Raw genomic sequence first — 21,876 nt, 5'->3', positions numbered from 1 at the left:
AGTGCAAAACGCAGGGCGCAAACGCTTTCAGGGCATGTCAGAACGCATTTTTGCTAATTTAAGGACGGGAAAATCCGCTTTGCGGCGTGGCGCATGGTCTAAGAGGGTTGAGTTTATTTTCTTAATGAGTTATAGGTGTGTTTTGAGAATAAACCAATTAGAGTCTCATCTCCCATTCCCTTTAAGAGCCAGCTGCGTCGCGCCATAAGCAGGACGTAAAGTAAGTCTAAGTGGAAAAACTGAGCATTTTCACAAGCAAACAGTTAACAGTTAGTAGTTTTTTTTTAACAGAAAACAGTTAAACAGAGCATCTACTGCGTGAGAATAAGAGATAATGGATCTACTTTCACTTTTGCTCTTGGATAGGGAAACCTTTACGCACAGACATCAATTAGTCTATAAATAATTAATTGCGTTTGTTGAGCGCAAATATTCGTTTCAAAACTATTTCTAAATTAATTAATTAATTAATAAATGAACAATAATAACGAAGTGTGCTCAAAAACCTGAGTTATATCCTAAAACACATGCTGTGCCCCATATGGTCTAAAACCTGACAGGTGGGCAAATCTAAGCTTGTTTTTAATAAAACAAATATAAATATGGATATAATAAATAATACTGCTAATAAAAACATTATACAAAAGCAAATTGTTATGAATGAACTGAACTGAAAAGGATTATTTTAATCCTTTATATTTATATACTATATCTATTCTTATTATATCCTATATATATCCTTAAAATAAATTTTTTTTCATATGTAAAGATATTTGCCTATTGCTCTCTTGTGCGTATTAAGCAGTGTGTAAACAAGGCCATCTCTGCACTGGAGTTTAGACCGGGTTTGTTTTGGTCTAATGAAAAACAAGACTAAACATATTTTTGTTTCTTAAAATAGCAACGCGCCAGCAGTGCGCCTCAGATCGCTTTCCTTTTTAGACCAGAACGTCTATGGGCGCACATATGAGCGCTAATGCATTTGCTATTTAAACAGCGTAGCGCAACGCCTCAAAACGACTCCTGCACCCAGCTGAAACTAGCAAAAGACTATTGCGCCGCGCCTTGCGCCACATTGGCATTGGTATGATAGGGCCCATAGTTTGGACAAAGTTGTCGGCGATTCTTCCTTTTTTAAAGTTATGCAGTGTAATCCATCTTGCAGTGTAAACAAAGCAGCAACAAAACACTACTCCAGATAGTCATGCAGTGTGAAAATATCTGTGACGCGATTACTTTGAAAATCATGCAGTCTGAACTCAGCATAAGCCATACCAAATGCTAACTGATCACCCCTGAAGTAGCAAGTAGCAGCCCAAAAATACATTTCCTTGTTATTGGTGGGCATCAGTGTTGTGTGAGTTACTCCAAAAAATAAATTAATTACTAATTATGTAATTAAAATTCTATTTAGATTACTTTTCTAACTACTTTTTAATTTAATTTAATTTTAAACTACTTTAATTTAATTTTTCAATTCACTAATTGAAAAATTTTAATTATTCTGCAAAATATAATTAATGTTTAAAGCAAGTACATTAAAAGTAACAGGACTTAAATTAAATCAAAATAAAATAAGCAATCCCTTACTTTACTTTTCCTGCAAAAAAGTAATTTAATTACAGTCACTGTTTACTAATTACACCCAACACTGGTCGGCATCTACCCATTCAATGTGAATTACCTTTTAAACATGATTAATCCATCTCCTGTTGCAATCCACAGGAAAGTCCACATTTAGTCTTTTTGAAACGACATAACTGAGTAAATAATGTAAATTTCATTCAATATGAAATGAAAATCGACTCACTCTGGAGCAGGCTCAGGGTGTCCTGATGATGACAGAAGCTCTTTTCAAGACATTCAGGTGCTAAAGCTGTATGTCCATCTCCCCTTCCGTATGTCCCATCTCGAGTGACCTTCTGTACTCGCTAACTAAACCACAGCCGTCTCAGTGTCACAATTCATTTCCTTCTCAGGACAACCAATTGATCCATATCGCCATCTTCTCAGTATATGTGTTCTCTACTTGTTGTCCATTGACTTTGCATTTTGCACAGGAAACATTCAGTATGTGTTATTTTGAGACTATGCTGTGGACATTTGGAGGACAAACTGATTCTTTTGGTTATGGAGACCTGCTTGAAACTCATCAATGTTACTCCCCTCATGTCCCCTTCCTCTCCTCTTATGCTCTTTCTGATGGATTACCGGCGGCCCCGCCTGCGCCTCCTTCTGTCCTGTTGATCTGTGAGTGTTTGCCACGCTGCGCCGCATGTGACTGTGGTCTCCGGGCCCTTGGGCTTGCGTCCGCCGGACTTGTGTGACTGTGGTTTCGTGATTGACCGTTGTGAAGCCGACCTTGTGGTGTTTTTAAACAGCAACACGAGGACAAATGGCGCCCATGAGGACTAAATACCTTGTCTGTACTATAAGACCTAACATTTAGAGTTTATCTATAGAGTAACACAATGGATTACGCTTTCAGAAATGGGTGGATTTGAATCGTGTCACTTTGCCTGAGTCATTGTGGTTTCTTCATTGTGTCATGTGAGGTCTTCATGTATTGTATTACATGTATTTTTTGACTCTAAAATTTGCATCTCAGTGTTTTTTTGTTTTAGTTTGAGTTTATAATATTTGTGTCATTTAAAGGAAAAACTTTATTCATGTAGCTTAGATGCTACTCTTTCAGATTGAGTTTTCAGAAAGTTTCATATTAACCTTGATGTCATCTGAAAATCCTGGCAGAATGTTTTAGATTTTTGTAAATCGAACATTGGATTTGTGACAGTTCACCTACATTCACACACACACACACACTTGTATATATGGTTTACGAGGACTCTCCATAGGCATAATACATGGCCTCATCCAACCCGTAACCCTAAACCAACTCTCACAGGAAACCTTTGACACTAGGGGTGTAACGGATCACGATTGATCCGTGATTCATACGGATCACAGCCCATGGTTCGGAACACAGGTGACCCTTGGATTTATACCTATTTTTTGTAGATTAATCCTAAATTTGTAACGATCCCCGAGAGAGCGCCTCTCACCTCATTTAAACCACATGTATGAAAGCATTTAGGCTTTCCTGTAAAATATAATGTTGACGGAAGAAGTTGTGGTAGGTTATTCAGGAAGTGGTGGGTTTCTTTAAAGGTGTTGTTTAGCCTGCATTAATGCATTAAATTGCACGATTACTCAATAAAAAGATCAGGATCTTAGCACCCGCGCAACATAAATTACAAATGATTTTGATCTGCATATGTTTATTAATCCTTTAAATCACTGCATTCAAATCTGTGTTTGAAAAACACAAAAATCAAGAAAGAGATTCAGTCTTTAGTCTTTTAAGTTAAGTTACATAGTCAAATAACACAGAAGTACTGGGATAACAGTTTATAGTTTAGATAAAACCACTGATGTTTATGGTGAAGATTAAAATTACTGTTGTGTGCTCAGAAATTAAAGTTAAAGGCAGCAATACATTATTTAACCAAAAGGTCGCAACAACCAGCTACTGTATCAAAAATATGCCATGAACAATTCATCAAAAATGAAACGTTTTATGAGTGAATAACTGAATCATTTATTGAAAATGAGACTAAAAAAATTGCAACAGTAGTAGTAACAGTGAACTTATTTCACAGTACTGAATATTTTGCAATTTTATTTTTATTCAGCTGATTATTTCTTTTTTTATATATATAAAATTACAGGTCTAAGTTCTGTTTGTTAAAACCAAAAGTTTCTTGCAGTGCCGTTTTTGTAATAAATCTCCTCCCCTTTTTGGCTGATCAGTAAAATTGTCTGAGCCATGAGATTTGTGCTTTGTTACACTACTTTTCAATACGCAAAATTTGAATGTAAAAAAAACCCATTAAATATGATGTTTTGAATTATGAGGACACAAGATGTGTCCTTGCAAACCACAGTAATAGAGCACAACTAGTTCATGCCCATGTCGTTAGACAATTTTGTGTCCTCGTAAACCACATAAACCAACACAGACAAACACTGTCACAATTAAAGGTATACGTGATAAATCTTACACACATTTCACAAATACCTTAGTGTCAAGCCCAGTCTGATCTCACCAGAAAATTTAACTTTTTTACATTTTGTCGAATTCGTACAGTTCAGTCGTAAAAAAATGTCCGATTTTAAAAGGCACCCAACCATACCCCTAAACCCAACCATCATTGCGGGATGAACAAATCGTACTAAATTATACAAATAAGATTGTCCAAATTCATACAAATGAATCAAAAAGAATCACCACTGAATCAAAAAGTTATGAATTACTGTGAGACCGTGTTGGTCAAACCCTTGCACTCAAAAATTGTCACAAGATTTAAAACAGTGTTTTCAATAATTAAATCTTAATTTTCAATGATTTTTACAATGATTTTATTTCTGACAACTCAATTTGTTACCAGTCATAATGCAACATAATGATTAAGTAACTTTTCTCAGATGTTTCTCCCTACAGATGTGTCCCTAATTAAAATAAAAACAATTGCTGCCATACAGTAGTTATTAGATCAAAGTATTTAGTCTTGTAATTAATTAGAGGACAGTCTGACATGTGATTGTAGACTCTTCAACCTAAGCACAAGTTTCAACAGTTTACATTAGATCATACAGTGTAGTACAGTTTAAAAATGAAAATTTGTTCTACATTAAAAATCAGGAGAAACAACTGAGATGTTAGAGAAAACTCCAGTAGATTGATGTGTCATTACTTAGATATCCTCTTAAAGTTTAATAAACTCTGTCTGTACCATTACATTGTCATTTTTAAAATCTTGTATGACATTTACCACTTTACCCTCAATAAGTTATTTTTAACCTGCCAGCTTGTTTTAGCTTGTCATGAGATCAAGAAGTTGACCTTCAGTGTTTCTGTATGAATCGTTCCATAATGCCACAACATATTGGTGGATGCACATGATTATATATGCTTCAGTACTGTTTTGACTTTATTTTCTTGAATAAAACAGCAAACTACAAGCAATAAGTGAGCTGATTTTGTGTGGTGCGCACTGTGTTGTGTCTTCATGGTCACATTGGCATGTCTGTGTTTAAATGTCACTGGCGAGGACACTTGAACGAAACACTTTGACAGACAAAACACTGCTTGCTTTTGTTTTGGCATTGTTAGTGATCTCTTTAGACTGTTTGTAAATTCTGTCATCGTTGTTATGATTGATATTTTGGCTGGTTTGAGATCAGATGTTCACCTTGTGTTTGATGTCTCAGATGACTTTGATGAAGGCATCCTGGAGCGCAGCATGACCACTGGATGTACTCCAATCCCCAGAATCGCTATCCAGGAGGAAAAAGATGACTTCTTTCGAAAGGAGTTTGGTAAGGCTTTTGCTGAAATTGGTTTTATGTTTTATTAGTGTATTAATATGACAAATCTGTGGCTGAGTGGTTGTGTTCCAACACAGTAAAGCCATCAGGCAATAAGAGTTTGAATCAGAAGTGCGATTCAACCTGTGAAGTTTCACTTCAAAAGGTCGTTCATTATACTAGGGCTGTTGCAGATATCTCTTGTAGTGACTCTAGATGGTTCAATTGCGTGATAGGTAGCATTACTGCCAACAACCCCCACATATAAAGATTGCACTCCATATACAGCTCTGTTGAGTTATTATGCATCACATATTTTAAGTAATATTAAGATGCATGTTATAAAACCTTTTCATTTATTGTTACTGCCTGAAAAGCCCAGCAGTTGAACAGAAATTGACAAATTATTTGATTATAAACCTAAGAATATATTTTTAATTTACAATTTGTTTCAATATATTTTCTACTAATACATTAATAAATAAAGTAAATAAAAATAATAAGCCTTATTATATTTATAAGCATTTATTCCTGAAATTAGCCTACAGTATATGGCGGCATAGTGGCTCAATAGTAAGCACTATCACCTCACAGCAAGAAGGTTACTGCTTCGAGTCCCATCTGAGTCAGTTGCCATTTCTGTGTGAAGTTTGCTTGTTCAACCCGTGTTTGTGTGGATTTCCTCTGGGTGCTCTGGTTTCCCCTACAATCAAAAGACATGCGGTACAGGTGAATTGGATAAATCAAATTGTCCACAGTGAATGAGTGGGTGTGTATGGGTTGCTAATACTGGGTTGCAGCTAGAAGGACATGCACTGTGTAAAACATATGCCAGAATAGTTGGTGGTTCATTTGGCTGTGGCGACCTCTGAAATAGAGACTAAGCTGAAGGAAAATTAAAGAATGAATTAGCCTATATCAGGGGTGTCCAAACTCGGCCTTGGAGGGCCGGTGTCCTGGAGAGTTTACCTCCAACCCTAATCAAACACACCTGAACCAGCAAATCAAGCTCTTACAAGATATACTAGAAACTTCCTGGCAGGTGTGTTGAAGCAAGTTGGAGACAAACTCAGCAGGACACCGGCCCTCCAGGACTAAGTTTGGACACCCCTGGCCTACATGTTTTTATTCATTCATTCATTTTCTTTTCGGCTTAATCCCTTTATTAATCTGGGGTCGCCACAGCATAATGAACTGCCCTTATATGTTTTGTTTGCTACATAAATTTACAATAACTTAGCCCAGTGTTTCCCAACCCTGTTCCTGAAGGCACACCAACAATACACATTTTTAACCTCTCCCTAATCAAACGCACCTGAATCAACTCATCAGAACATAGAAAGACGCTTCAAAACCTGATGTTAGATAAGGGAGACATCCAAAATATGAATTGTTGGGGGGCCTCCAGGAACAGGGTTGGGAAACACTGACCTATCCTACCTTTTAAAATAATTTTTGTATCAAAATAATTTTTATTTAACATTTAGTCATTTTAATTCAATTGCAATAACTTACACTGCTTTGCACTACCACGGAAAAGCAGTATTTTTAAAATGCCATAACATAAAATCCCACCAATGTGTCCTCCAGAAAATAGTAGGCAATACCATAACTAATGCAGGACTGTGGGATGTAAATGTAGTATTTCATCAGCTTAATATGTTTTTCAAATGAGAGGCTGTTATTGCTCTCCAGAAATCATCTTCTGCATGAAAACGGGCCCCTGTGATGCGGCCTGGGGCTCATTTGTTTGTCCAGGTTGTGTTTGCCTTCACAGCTGACTGACTTTCTCAGCACTTGTGTGTCCAACCTGAACTGCAATTATTGTGCTTAGGAAAAACTTGGTTCACTGCTCACAATAAGAACTGGAAGAAAATACCAATAATGTGTTTTATTTCACCACAAATGCTCCCTTAAAATTAGAGATTATTTCTGCATCAAAGGCTTTAAACAACACCTTTTCAAGTGTTTAGACAGTGCTTTAGTGAATTAAAAAGCATGAATAATGCCTTGAATGTACATTTAAAGAGTATAATGCTTTAAAACACTTGCTCATTATCAAAATAATACTGACTTTTATTATAAAAAGTTATTATTAGTAAATTATTAGCCCCCCTGAATTATTAGTCCCCCTGTTTATTTTTCCCCCAATTTCAGTTTAAAGTTAGAAGATTTGTCAACACATTTCTAAACATAATTGTTTTAATAACTCATTTCTAATAACTGATTTATTTTATCTTTGCCATGTTGACAGTACATAATAATTTACTAGATTTTTTTCAAGTGACTTTTAAAGGCTTAACCAGGGTCACTAGGCAGGATAGGCTAATTAGGCAAGTTATTGTATAACGATGTTTTTTTCTGTAGACTATCAAAAAAATATAGCTTAAAGGGGCCAATAATTTTGACCTTAAAATGTTTTTTTTATTATTATTATTAAAACCTGCTTTTATTCTAGCCGAAATAAACAAATAAGGTTTTCTCCAGAAGAAAAAATATTATCAGTTATTCTGTGGAAATTTCCTTGCTCTGTTAAACATAATTTGGGAATTATTTAAAAAAGAAAACAAAATTCAAAGGAGGGATAATAATTTAACTGTATAATGTGTTAGAAAGCTCATTAAACTTTTTAATTACTGACTGCTGTGTTACAGAATCGTGAAATTACATAAACACATTATATTCTTATGATATGAAATACAGTAATAATTAAATAACAGTCTAAATTTAACAACAATAAACTAAAACAAAGTCTACTAATATAATATATTTGTGTGCGTTTGCAAAAGTTAGTGTTTAGTTTTTTTGCAAATGTACCTTAAATGTGAGTAAAATATATAGGATACAGTGAAAACCATCATACCCTGTGAATATCTATACCTTTACTCACATTACACCCTGCTTTCAAAAGGCCTTTTGGAAAAGGCTACAAAAACATTTAAAATGAAAGTTATTTGTGGAAAAGTTAAAAGTGTGATTTGATTTCAGGCTGTATGACAAATAAAGTAATTAATTCAAAATGAATATGGTGTATATACACTACCTGACAAAAGTCTTGTCATCAATCCCAGTTGTAAGCGAACAAATAATAACTTGACTTCTAGTTGTTCATTTGGAAAAGTGGAAAAAGGTTGATCTTTCTGATGAATCATCTGTTGAACTGCATCCCAATCATCACAAATACTGCAAAAGACCTATTGGAACCTACATGGACCCAAGAATCTAACAGAAATCAGTCGAGTTTTGTGATCAAAGTTCCTGAACGCGAAGAAGGTCAAGGTGATAGAATTGTCCAAGATAGGCCAGCCCAGTCACCAGACTTAAACATTTTTGAGCATGTCTAAGATAAGATGAAGGAGGAGGCTTCGAAGATGAATCCAAAAATCTTGATGAACTCTGGGAGTCCTGCAAGAACGCTTTCTTTGCCATTTTAGATGACTTCATTAATAAGTGATTTGAGTCATTACAGAGATGTATGGATGCAGTATTCTAAGCTCATTGGAGTCATACACAATATTAATAAATTATTTTTTTCCACTGCACCATGACTTTATATTCTATACTGTACATTATTTCTGTTGCCCTAATAAAAAAATCAAGGCAAGATTATATTTCATTTTTGTAAAATAAGCGTAATCTAGAGGCCTTTGCTTTTCATACAGTATAAGCCACTTCTGATATCGAATAATCAACTAGAAGTCAAGTTATTATTTGCTGTTCCTAAAACTTGGTTAGGTGACAATACTTTTGTCAGGTAGTGTATAGTGGTATTATCATAACTTTTTTTTACAATTCAAGAGTTCACACTTAGCTGATGATTAATTATAAAGCTTGTTTGGCATGCTGTCCCGGGAGAGAGCCCTGAGCTCATGAGATCCTCGAGCCCAGGGCTCCCTCCCGTTGCAAAGTGGGAGGGGAGTTTGAGCTCAGGTAGATCTCGAGAACTCCCCTGCTGTAACAAGTGAATGCTCTTGAAACTAATTACTTACTAGAAGCGTGTCTATGTTGACAATTTGGATTGTTCAATTGACTTAATTGCATGTTTTTAGGCGGTGGGAGGAAACCGGGGAACCCGGGGGAACCCGGGGGAAACCCACGTGAGCACGGGGAGAAGTGCAAACTCCGCACAGAAATGTCTGCTAGTTTTGGTAAAGCCAGGAACCAGAGACATTCTTGCTGTGAGGCAACAGTGCTAGGCACTGGGCCACCATGTCACCCGTCTAAGAAGGAGGAGTAGGGGAGGAAGGGGGGGCTCTTCAAAACGAAGATAGCAATGGAATAAACCCCAGGGTATTTATAGTAGTTTAGAAGTCATCTGATTGGATCGTAGTGAATTGGATAATGCGGGTCAGCTGCTAGCAATCATAAGCACGTGATCCTCTCGAAATTTGTTTATACATAAACTTCACTTAAATTACAATCACAATTTCTTAAAAGTAATCCTTGCGCTCCGGGGGTGTAATGCAGCCTACCCTGCTAAAAATCCAGCTTAAACCAGCCTAGGCTGGTTGGCTGGTTTTAGCTGGTCGACCAGGCTGGTTTTAGAGGGGTTTTGGCCACTTCCAGGCTGGTTTCCAGCCATTTCCAGCCTGGTCTTAGCTGGTCAGGCTGGAAAATGACGAGCTAAATCCAACTAAAACCAGCTTGACCAGCCTAGTTTAAGCTGGACATAGCTGGTTTTGGCTGGGCTCCCAGCCTGCAAGGCTGGTCAAGCTGGTTTTAGCTGGTCATCTCCCAGCCTAAACAGCTAAGACCAGGCTGGAAATGTCTGGAAACCAGCCTGGAAGTGGCCAAAACCCCTCTAAAACCAGCCTGGTCGACCAGCTAAAACCAGCCAACCAGCCTAGGCTGGTTTAAGCTGGATTTTTCAGCAGGGTAATCATATTAAGCAGTATAATTTTAAAGTACCTACAAATGAGACGTAACTTTGGTCACTATAAAGAGTGTCCTAGCCATATTCTCTCTTCAGTCCTGAATTGGCTCTATCCCTCTCTCCTCTCCACCTGAGTGTACTGGCACATTGACCTGTGCCTGCTGTTGCATCATCCAGATGAATGCTGCTGTACACTGGCAGTGAATGAGGAGATTTCTCTTAAGAGGATTGTAAAAGCTCTTTAAGCAGTATGTAGTAAAGTGCTGCTCTTAGACAGAATTGATATAGTTTCTTACATTTCCCTCATTCCTCCTCAAGGCTTTGACTCTCCCAAGCAAACTCCAGTGCAGGAATCCGGCTTCACCAAGGCCTCTCCGAGCATTTCCCCTCAGCCCAGCAGCGTCGCTCCGTTACCCAGCACAGACGAGAGCCTGCTAGACCTGTGGGACAGCGGCCCAGCCCCGGCGATAGCCCCCTCCCAGGCCTCTACCCACATTATGGACCTGATGGAGGACACCCCGGAGCCTCATCCTGCCGGCTCCTCTCCTGCGCAGCCACTCCTGAGCTTCGATGAGGTTCCCGATGCCCCCTACTGCCCCGGGACAGAAGACGACCCCTCCAGCCTTGTGGACGTGGCTGGACCCCACCAGATGACCCTCAGTTACCAGCAAGCCCTCCAGCATGCATCCGGCTCCGACAGCCAGGACATGGATGACGGACAGCTGCTGTTGACCAATGGAGACACGCTGCTGAAAGAAGGCACTCAGGTCAGTGCATTTCACTGTTAAAGGGTTGGTTCACCCAAAAATGAAAATTAGCCCATGATTTGGCATCCTACACTGGTAAAAAAATAAGCGAAAATTTGCAGTTTTGCATTATGAGACCTTGACCTTTCTTCTGACACCTGTCAAAGTTCCAAAAAGTGTCTTTTAATAACATTTATATTAGTTTAACCCTTTATTGCACATATTTTAATGGAACATGACAAAAATGATTCCATGTGATTTTTTTTTTGGTTCTTTTGGGAACATTTTATTGTTAAAAGTTGTTTTTGGTTTGACCCCCTCACCCCAACCCCATATATACCCCCCCCCCACCCCCCCCCCCCCCCCCCAAAACCTCCCCCAACCCTGCGGGACCCGACCAAATTTCTTGCAGGGCGGAAATAAATTTCCGAATAAAGCATGGGAGCAGTCGGTAACTGGTGTATTTTGAACAGGAGCAGGCGGTCTAACAATAACGCTCCCAACTCCCGAACGAGCGAGCACGCATATGTACAGTATGTGTGTGAATGAGAGAGCATGAAGCTGCGTTTAGCTTGTTTGTTGCTGTCTGTGTGTGAAAGAGAGAAAGAGCTTGGTGCAGTGTGTGTGTGTGAATGAGAGAGAGCATGATGCTGTCTGTATCCGCAGGGGATAGAAAACGGGTCAGGTCGGGCAGCGGGAAAACAATTGCTGAACATAATTGGTAGCTGTTGGGTTCGGAATAAAACCTGTTGGGAGCGGTTGGAGCGGGATTCAAAAATGAGTCCCGTGCAGATCTCTAGCTTAAGGCAACGTAATGCAACTATGGTACAAAATCACAGAGAATATTCTTCACATATTATATATGAAATATCATGAGTCAGTGATCAGAGAGCAATAATAATTTACAAATCTTATTCAAATTGTAACAGAATCATTAAGGAAATAGGGAAGAACACAAAAAAACATATACAGTGCTCAGCATAACTGAATACACCCTATTTTGCAAATGAACATTTTTATCCATTTATCAGTGAATATAGGTCATATATTTTGGTGCATTTTAACAAAACAGATTTATTAAATGTAATGTAATGTGTATTTATATAGCGCATTTATTGTGTATGGCCATACACCCAAAGTGCTTCACAATCATGGGGGGGGGTCTCTCCACACCACCACCAGTGTGCAACATCCACTTGGATGATGTGATGGCAGCCACAGGACAACAGCGCCAGTGCGCTCACCACACACCAGCTATTGGTGGATTGGAGAGACAGTGATAGAGCCAGTTTGGTGGAAGGGGATGATTGGGAGGCCAGGATTGTAAGGGCTGATAGAGGGACTTTGGCCAGGACACTGATTAAACTGTAATACTTATTAAAATGATATTTTATTAACCAAACATCTTCAGAAATTAAAGATAATACATTTAAATCAATGCAAAATAATGGGAAGAAAATAAAAACTACAATATTTCAACTAAAGTTTATATATATATATATATATATATATATATATATATATATATATATATATATATATATATATATATATATATATATATATATTTTTTTTTTTTTTTCTGTTGAATTTTGCTCTTTGATATTTTTTGTTCAATATTTTTCTCTAACTTATCAATTTATGTGTGATAATTTTGGACCATTATCATACATTATTTTGTAGATTAGCCCTACAGTAGATCTAATATTAATTTAAATGAGAGATTTGTGAGGGGTGTACCTATATATGCTGAGCACTGTATATAGTGGTTTGTTACTGGTCTATATATCTGACCCCTATTTTGTGTGCCGCCTGCTGTGTAAACTGATCACTTATAAATGTAGTCAGTGCTACTTTTTGAACTTCTGAAGATATCTTTTACACTTCTACTCGAATCTTGTTCTGCTCACTGTCACTGCTTGTTCTCCTCACTGTCACTGCAGTCTATCTCACTGTCCTCAGATGGGATTTGATAACTCTGGGATCCTTCCATAAAACAAGCTCACATCCATTTTTCTGTCAAAATATGTTAAAAAGGTAAAATTAAATGAAAAATAATGCAATATATAATAATGATAATATGTGAAAATGGCCACAAGTAATGTCAGTAAACTGAAAGTGAAAAGTACCACTTATCGCACAATGTGACTCTGAGGCAATGAAATAAAAATTTAATTTCTGAACATGTTAAAAAAAAAAAACTTCATAAAACCTGACAAAAGGCTTCTCTACAACTTCAAAAATACACATATTTTTGTACAGTTTATGCTACTTTAAATGAGGTTAATTAAGAAAATCATTTTAAATTCTTCTCATACCATGTCACAATGAGTCAGAAATGAAGTTCCACCTTTAAACGGTGCTAGATAGTCGGTCCTAAACCTTATTGGATGTTTTATTGATACTTTTTCTAATATTTTAATTGGTTGCAATCATTTTAAGAGATCTGTGCTTAGCACGAGCCTTAAGAAAACTTTCTGTTGCCTGAGGGCAACACTGTGCTGTAGAGCAGAGGTTCTCAAAGTGGGGGTCGCGGGACAGTGACAACGAGTGCTTGCTGATTTCCAAAACTCAAATAAATTTTATTAAACTATTTGAATTACCATACTTTATTTATAACCCACAGAAAATAGTTAATCGTTGCTCAAAAGAAACAACAACATATAGTAAAAAAGCCATCAGCCTTAAATTATTAAGTTAAAATGTAATTAATTAATAAATGACCATAAAAAACATTATATGGTTAATAGACTTGCATTTTTGTGTTGTCAATATGCTCATGTTTTGATATGCCTATAGTTGTGTCTGCAACATTTATATATGTACAGTATATATGTACTGGCATTGTTATTTTGGGGGTCGTGGGCTGAAAAGTTTGGGAACCCCTGCTTTAGAGGGTTAAAGTGATACATTGTCCAGGTTGGCATTGTATATTACACTCCAAAAACCTTGGAATTAACCACCAGTACTTTTTCTTTTGTTTTACAGACACATTTCTCAATTATATTATTACAAACTATTAAAATGTCAATAAAAGTCACTTTTATAAACCGTATAGTCGAATTTTCAACATCAAAAGTTGACAGAGCAGAGATCAAGGTCCCATAATGCTATTCACAACCATAAAATAAACAGAAAGCACTTGTGAATGTTAGACTGTTTTGAAGCATCAAAGTACCACTAGATGGCAGCATGTACAATGTAATGGCAGATGCACAAATATTACTCTTGCATGCAGCTTCACACATAATCATTGTATACGTTTGTGTCCATGTAGGCGAGTGAAGGCTACTTCAGCCAATCACAGGAGGAGGATTTTGTCCAGTCAGATGACTGCACTGCAAAAGTTAACCCTACACCAGTTTTTTACAACAAACCGCCAGGTGAGATCCCAGCAGGTTAAAGCATAAGAAATGGTTTCAGAAACACAATATTTACTCTTGTTTAGATGTTTCATTTTAAACATTAAGTTAAATTTAAGCAAATAAAAAAATTCTATGTATAATTTAATTCATATTGCATTCCATTAAAAATTAAAGGTAAATTAAAAGGATTCTTTAGTGCACTGTAAAACCCAACAGTCAACTTTATCAAATGAAATGAACTCAAAATTTACTGAAAGTTAAGTCTACTCATTTGAAGAGTTTTGAACTCAGTGTTGACGGTATGAGTTAATTAAATACCTCATTACTTCAACTTAAATGGAGTAAGTTCACAGTACTCACATAGATTAGTTTTTTAACTAAAATGGTTTGTTGCAATCGGTTTCCTCAAATGGTTTGAGTTGCCTTAAATTATTGGTTTTTACAGTACTCAGTTGGTTTGAGTTCTCTTTATTTATTGGGTTTTACTGTGCTCAAATTGCTTCGTTTACTCAAATAGATTGTTCACAGTACTCAGTTTTTATTTTAAAAAATAGTTTTTGTTATATTTTGATATTTTTAGTTAATTTTATTTAAAGTTTGGATTTTAAATTTAAATTGAACCAAATAAAGGGCTATTTTTAGGACATTTTAGTTAAATTCGATTAAGGGTGAATTATAATTCGAAGTATGAACGAGCTTTTGTTCAATTTTTTGTTATTTTGGGTAATTGTATTTAAAGTTTGAATTTTAAATTTAGATTTAATTGATATCGAACCAGATAAAGGGCTATTTTAGGATATTTTAGACGAATTCAATTGGAAATTAAATGTGAATTAATGGACATCTTTAGTGTCATTGAGCCAATATTGCAGTTTTAATTTTTAAAATTAAGTTGAATAATATTTTCTCTTTTGTTAATTGTATTCAAAATTTAAATTTGATCTAAATTAACCAAAAAGGGGCTATTTTAGTATAATTTAAATAAATTCCATTGAAAATTAAAGGCAAATTAATGGGTCATTGAGCCAATATTGCAGTTTTCGTTAATTTTACTTAACATTTTAACTTATTTGTTTTAATTGTATTCCTAATTGTTTGTTTATATTTAATTTTGTATTATTTTATAGTGCTCTACTTGAATTTAAATGACATAAAAATGACAAACATTGCCTTATCAAGTGTCTGCAATAAAAGCAATGCTTAAGTATTTAGGGTTTTTTAAATTAGGCTTTTTGTTTTAGTTAACTTTTATGATGAGAACATTTTGTGAAGGCATCATTTTATATGTGTATGAAGCTATTCAAAGTGTTCCAGCTACACTATCTTTTAAGTTTAACATTGACATGTAGTGCAGTAGATGTCCTTTTTTACCAACAGAATGCATGTATTGTTTAGATTAGCTACACTGTATGGGAGTCATTCTGCTATAAACACCCTATTTGTCATTTCTGTTGTGATGTGTCGAACTGATTTACCTCTAGAATGTGTGCTGTGGGAACAGACACAAGTTTATCTCTGGAGTATTTAAAGCGAAGTAAAATGTAAAAAAGAAAAATCTAAACAAAAAGTTGTATAGTTGACTTGGCTATTTAGTGTAATAAGATCAAGCACAAAAATTGTTAACTGGAAATGAATAACACTAACATGGAAAACTAAATGAAACAAAAAGTCAAATTAAAATATATTGGAAATTGAAATAACATAGCAAAACGTATACATACATATATATATATATATATATATATATATATATATATATATATATATATATATATAATACTATAATATAATATACATTTAATCAACAAAGCCCCAATTTTGTTATTAATAGTTTAAAGGATTTATTTATTTATTTATTTTTAGCTCTTATTGTGTTTTATGCATTTCATTCTTCTTTGGAACACAATTGGCCAGTCCAATCACCAGACATGAACATTATTAAGTGTGTCTGGGGAAAGATGAATGAGGAGGCATCGAAGATGAATCCAAAAAATCTACTAATAAACTAGAAGTCAAGTTATTGTTTTGTTCCTAAAACTTGGAAAGGCTTTACCAGAGATGGGTTGCGGCTGGAAGGGCATCCGCTGCGTAAATACTTGCTGGATAAGTTGGCGGTTCATTCCGCTGTGGCCACCCCTGATAAATAAAGGGACTAAGCCAACAAGAAAATGAATGAATAAATGAACTTGGAAAGGTGACAAGACTTTTTGTCATTTCTCAAGACTAACAGTTACTTAAAATGTCAGAAAGAAAGAAAGAAAGAAAGTTTAATTCCTTTATAATTCGGCCATGAGATGACAATTTTGGAGCTTGACCAAAAGTAAAATCATAAATATCTTTTTGGTACTTCAAAAAAAGTATTTTATTTAAACTAGCTGACAACTGTTAATTTTTTTTTCAAAGTTGATGTGCTAAAATAACTAAAACAGAAACAGAAATGGTATAGACATGTAAGAAAATAATAACACAAATCCAAAAAAACAAAACTTTAACAAAAAACAAAAAGACTGTTTTTACTTGTAGGTGTATGTGCTTATTTAAAAAACAAAAAGGAAAACAGAAAATACTTTCTTCACGTTACATCACCTTAGAAAAAAATTATAATATATGATTTTTGTCTTGTTGTCTTCCTGCAGAAATCGACATTACGTGCTGGGATACAGACCCTGTGATGGAAGATGATGATTAGGAGAAACAGAAGCGACGAAAACTGATCTCACAACAGTTACAGAAGTCTTGCATCAAAATGTTTTAGAGAAAAACAAACAAACAACAACTACGTTAGCCACAGAAGAAAAGGACTGGGGTTATTGTTAAAGATGCCAGTGGGTATGAGCGCTCTCGGTTCCTGTGTGTGTGTGTGTGTGAATGTGTTGATTATTTATTTCTATCTTTCTTTCTTTTTCTTTTTCTTTTTTTTTTTTTTTGCTATGCAGAGTATAGCACAGTGCGTCTCTAGCGCTCACCTGTGTCGTATCGATCCCTGTGCCTAACAGGTGTGTGTTGTAGCAGATTAGACCGTACTGTTTTGAGTTTCTTCTTAATCAACACTGAGCTTCAATCCTCCACAATCTTAGTAGTTTAGTTGAACCAACATGAGTGTTTTCGCCCACAGGGGCTTTTGCTTTAGTGACTCAATCGGTCGAAGCAAAGGCATGTCAGAACTCGATCTTAGCTTCAGTTGAGTCGCTTGTATTTAGCAAACTGAAAACGACGGGGGTTTATTTGTGATTGCGAAACAATTTTGTGTTGTGCCAATTATTTGGAGTCGGTGTAACGGCCTTTTAGGACTTTAGCGCCAGGTGGCATATGTATATTTTGACTACATATGAGTCTGTGTGTATAAACAATGGCTGAAACTGACGTTTCTTTTGGAGCAGCTGCAATAGAGCTTTGATTTGTTGGGAAACTTAGGCAATAACAGTCGTAGTGGGCTATATTGGGATTTGTTTTAGTTATATGTTTGGTAGTGTGTGTGTGTGTGCGCGTGTGTGTGCATGCACTGTATGTGTATACATCTAGTTTAAAGAAAAACGGGAAAATAGTGTCCCTTATTTTCAGAAAGGAATCATAGAATTATACTCTATGTAAGTACACAAGCATTAATGCATTTCTGCAAGCAGCATGCAGCTAACTTAAAGAGTTGGTTCACAAAATAAATGCACATTTGGTCGTCATTTACTCACCTCCATGACTTATCCTGTAGGACAGTGAATACTTTAATATTAATTGAAAAAGGGCTAACCAGAACTTTAAAGTCGCCACGAAATGGATTTTAAGATTGTCCTTTTTTTGCTATCGTGACGTACATCCATTTGACATGGACTTGAAATTTTAAAAAAAAATGTAGGGCAGCACTTAATTTTGTTCTTTGGGAACTGATTGGATTGTTGAAAGACGGGTGTTGCTAACAAAATGAAGGAAGACTGGCAAATGGACAGATTCAGAGGAGAAGCGAGCCCCGCCCTAAACGGTTTCGAGAGGGAGGGAAGGTTTTGGAGTTTGATTAAACTTTATGAGGGTAAATAAATTTTTACAAAATAACGAAGTGCACGGATACATTGCTTAAAACAAGCACTAATGTATACTTATAAAAATACGAAGAGTATATTTAGATTTTATGATAACTTTAAAACCCCCAATATACTTCAAGCTACTTCAAGTTAGTTTGAACATTTGTTTCAAAATGCAAAGCATTAGCTTTGGAAAAAACAACAATTGGCTCATGGTGATACAATAGGTAGGTGTGGCCCTGTTGCCCCACCTTCTTTAACATGGAAATCTTTTCTGGGTCATTTCATCTGTTCGGTCGAGATCAAAGCAACATTAGCTATGTTTCCACCAACCTGCGCATTATTATTTTACTTTTAATTCTATATGAAAAATTGTGCAGAATCTAAAATCGAAACACATTTAATTGAAGAAACTCTAGCATGCGCTTCAAGAAGTCGTGATTTTGTTTTAACAGATCATGTGATTATATGCGTGCATTTACGGACAAACCAGCAGACTGAGCGCATTGTAGAAAATCAGAAATGTTGTTTTCTTTCTAAAATCCCTCAGCCAAAGTCTGTCATCACAGTGGTTCAGTATTATGACCTCCCAGAACTGTTTAGAGCGTCTCAAGCCTCCAAGGCTGCGTTTAGGCTTTATTTACACTGCATGGTTCAAGTGACTCAATTCCGTTTATTTTTTCCCCATGTGGCACAGAATGAATATGCCTCATGTACATGTTAACAGGAAAAGGTCACATGGATTCTGATTTACTCAAATCAGATTCAGGCCTTGTTCATATGTGAAAATGTATGCGAAATAAATAGGATGTGTGCCCTTGTGTCTGCACTGTAAGCAAGTAGATCGAATTTTCATCTGTCAATTCGAGTCACGCGTCATTAAAAACCGTAGCGAATGACGTCAAGTCTGACGCTTTCATTTCAGAACAGACTTCAGCAGAGTTGCAAATCTTAAATCTCATACACAAGGACTAAAAAAGCTCTTATATTGCTATGTAGTACAAGGATTTAAGCATGTTAACAAGAGAGCACAATGTTCACAATGTAAGTAATATAAACGGATATAAAACTATTCCATACATCACATGCATAAATCAAGCCAGGGACATTATATTAAGATGCCTACTGGAAAAGGGCTAGATTTAAAAAAGATGGCCAAATAAGACCGTTTCTGTCATAAACTATAGTAAAACAACGTGTCAAGAAGAATTTTAAAAATCAAAACCCTAGAAACAGATTAAATACAGGAACGGAGAAAATGGCGCTCTTTTATTATCATCTGCTCATTGCACTTTTGCAGTGTGCTGTGTAATTGCAGACAATTGGATACTAATCACTTTTAAAAGATGATGTAAACGGCTACAGTCACAAAAACGAAATTGACCATCAAAATTTGCAAAGTTGGCGCCAGTGGTGTAGTGGTTAGTGCGTCAACACACTCCGGTGCTCGTGGCCCTATGCCAATCATTCCCCTATCCCTGCTCCCTATGCTTTCCTGTCAATTCTCTAATGTCCTATAAAATAAAGAAGAAAACCCTCTAAAAAATAAATGTAAAAAATCTGCAGAGTAAATGCAGCCCAAAAGCCGTTTATTGCATTGTCATTAAGTATATTGGGGCCATTTGTTACTAGCATGTTTAGCCGAAGATCAGTCAACCACATTTTGGAAAATCATGTGAAGCGTGAGTAAATGGCCCGGTTGATATTTTTAAGTGAGCCATCTCTTTAAGAGGAATAATTACAGTCGAATTGCTATTATTCAAGTAGCAAAGCTATAAATATGCTGGCAGTTTAGCTAATTCTGCTGTCACACTAGAGGTTAAGCATGCGAAATTCTGCTGTATGGCTTTGCGAAACGGTGCGGGATTAAACAAGATGATTAGACACTAAACAAGCAAGCAATTGGTCCATATTTTAAATTTCTGCACAGAGACGTCATGTTTTGATCTTCGATTGGTAACGTGATGCGATTTCGTAGGTCAGACTTCACAAAGCTTGAACTTTCCAATGCAGCGAACTGCGAAATCTGCGTTTCTGGTCTGTCGCATTCACGATATGGGGCTCAAATTCTACAGCTTCACTCGCATACCAAACTGTCTCTCCATATCGACAGTAGTCTGTGGTCGTTTTTTGTCCTAGCGAAGTCAGTTATGCTAACGCTAGCTATAGCGCCCCTGGTGGCGGCGAAGTGTTACGAATTGCATTTTTCTAACACATTTTAGCAAGCTACAAAAGAGAAGCTTTTGGATTGATGTACTTGCATAAAGTATAGTTTTGACCACAATTTATCGTCAACCTTTTAAATTAGTCACACATTACAAGCCAAGGTAACCCTTATTATTTAAATAAAAACAAAAAAAAACATTGATATAATCCTTTTATTGTTTTGTTGTAGGTTAAAATTACATAACCCAGGTCTTTCTTCAAAGTGATGTGAATCTAGCACATTTGTAAGATGTTTTTATGAACCTAAAATAAAAATGAAATTGGGATTTGTATCCGACTTTTACACAAAGACAACTGCAGGGAAACACAGCCTTGCTGAAGGGCAGAATGGTGAGAGCGTATCTCACTGACTCAACCTGTAATCTTTTGTTGTACCAGCCCACACCATCAACAGCTAAGTTATCACCACCACCCACTGCCCCACTCCTTGATTGACCACCGTCTTCCTTAGTTTTAGTCATGTTGAAAAGCAGTATCGTCACATATTGCTTTTACAAATCTCTTTTGAGTGAAAAAGCGAGCAATAAGACTAAACCAATAGTATTTTTGTTTCTGTAAATAGCTCTTATGTCAAATGTACTGCATTTACTAACATGTATTGATTCTAAGCTCCGGGATTGGCATTCGTTTAGATTGAGATTCTTTGGGGAGAGAGAAAACAAGGTTGCTCGGTATGAAAGCTAACCGGAAGTAACCCGCATCTTTAACAGTAACGTAGATCCTTTTGGAATGACCTCCATGTATTCCTGTTCACCTCCTTAGTAGTAATTATTATTCTCTTTCTCCCTCAAACTACTATAGGAGACTACTACTACTACCACTACTATTATTACTATTACTACTGTTCTACTACAGTAATTTCTTCTTTGCCCCTGAAGCAAGGCTTAGCAACTCCTGAAAGTTCTCTCTCTGTTTTTTTTTATAATTTTTTTTCTATCTCTTCCTTTTTTTCCGTCCGCTCCTCACATGCTGTTTTTGAAACAAGCACAAGATCTTTTGTGACATGCTATGTGCTTATGTATGTTAATAAAAGACTTTAAAATCCGTCAGACATCGTGTGGTTTTCTATCTGCGACAAAAAGGAGGCATAAAAATGTTGAAACACAATCATAACGTCAGACTTTGAGCATCGGTTTGATTCATCAGATATCAGTCATTGTCTTATTTGAAGTATTAGAAAACTTACCAAATGCGGAAACAAAAGGCTTTTTCTACAATGTTATATTATTTTAAGTTCAAATATCTAAAAAGTGGGTTACATGGTGACTCAGTAGTTAGTGCTGTTG

At 36.2% G+C, this 21,876-nt stretch overlaps 1 protein-coding gene across 17 annotated transcripts in view; it reads left to right on the top strand.

Moving 5' to 3' along the window:
* Positions 1-21,639, top strand: part of dbn1 (drebrin 1) — a 175,742-nt gene extending 154,103 nt beyond the window's left edge. For 8 of the 17 annotated variants that reach the window (XM_087301799.1, XM_087301790.1, XM_087301798.1 and 5 more), the window contains 4 exons: positions 5,287-5,379; positions 10,559-11,007; positions 14,264-14,369; positions 16,988-21,639. In XM_087301799.1, the coding sequence (XP_087157925.1) occupies positions 5,287-5,379; positions 10,559-11,007; positions 14,264-14,369; positions 16,988-17,040 (701 nt within the window). In that variant the 3' untranslated portion in view covers positions 17,041-21,639. Of the gene's footprint in view, positions 1-1,303; positions 2,251-5,271; positions 5,380-10,558; positions 11,008-14,263; positions 14,370-16,987 lie in introns of those variants that run through there. The other 9 variants (XM_087301795.1, XM_087301787.1, XM_087301793.1 and 6 more) reach the window with 2 other exon arrangements.
* The last annotated feature ends 237 nt before the right edge of the window (positions 21,640-21,876 follow it).

This window comes from Danio rerio, chromosome 21, assembly GCF_052040795.2.
Source record: "Danio rerio strain M-AB ecotype USA chromosome 21, GRCz13ab, whole genome shotgun sequence".
NCBI classification, from domain to species: domain Eukaryota; kingdom Metazoa; phylum Chordata; class Actinopteri; order Cypriniformes; family Danionidae; genus Danio; species Danio rerio.
The sequence above is the reverse complement of the archived record's forward strand: the minus strand, read 5'-3'. Positions and strand labels throughout refer to the sequence as shown.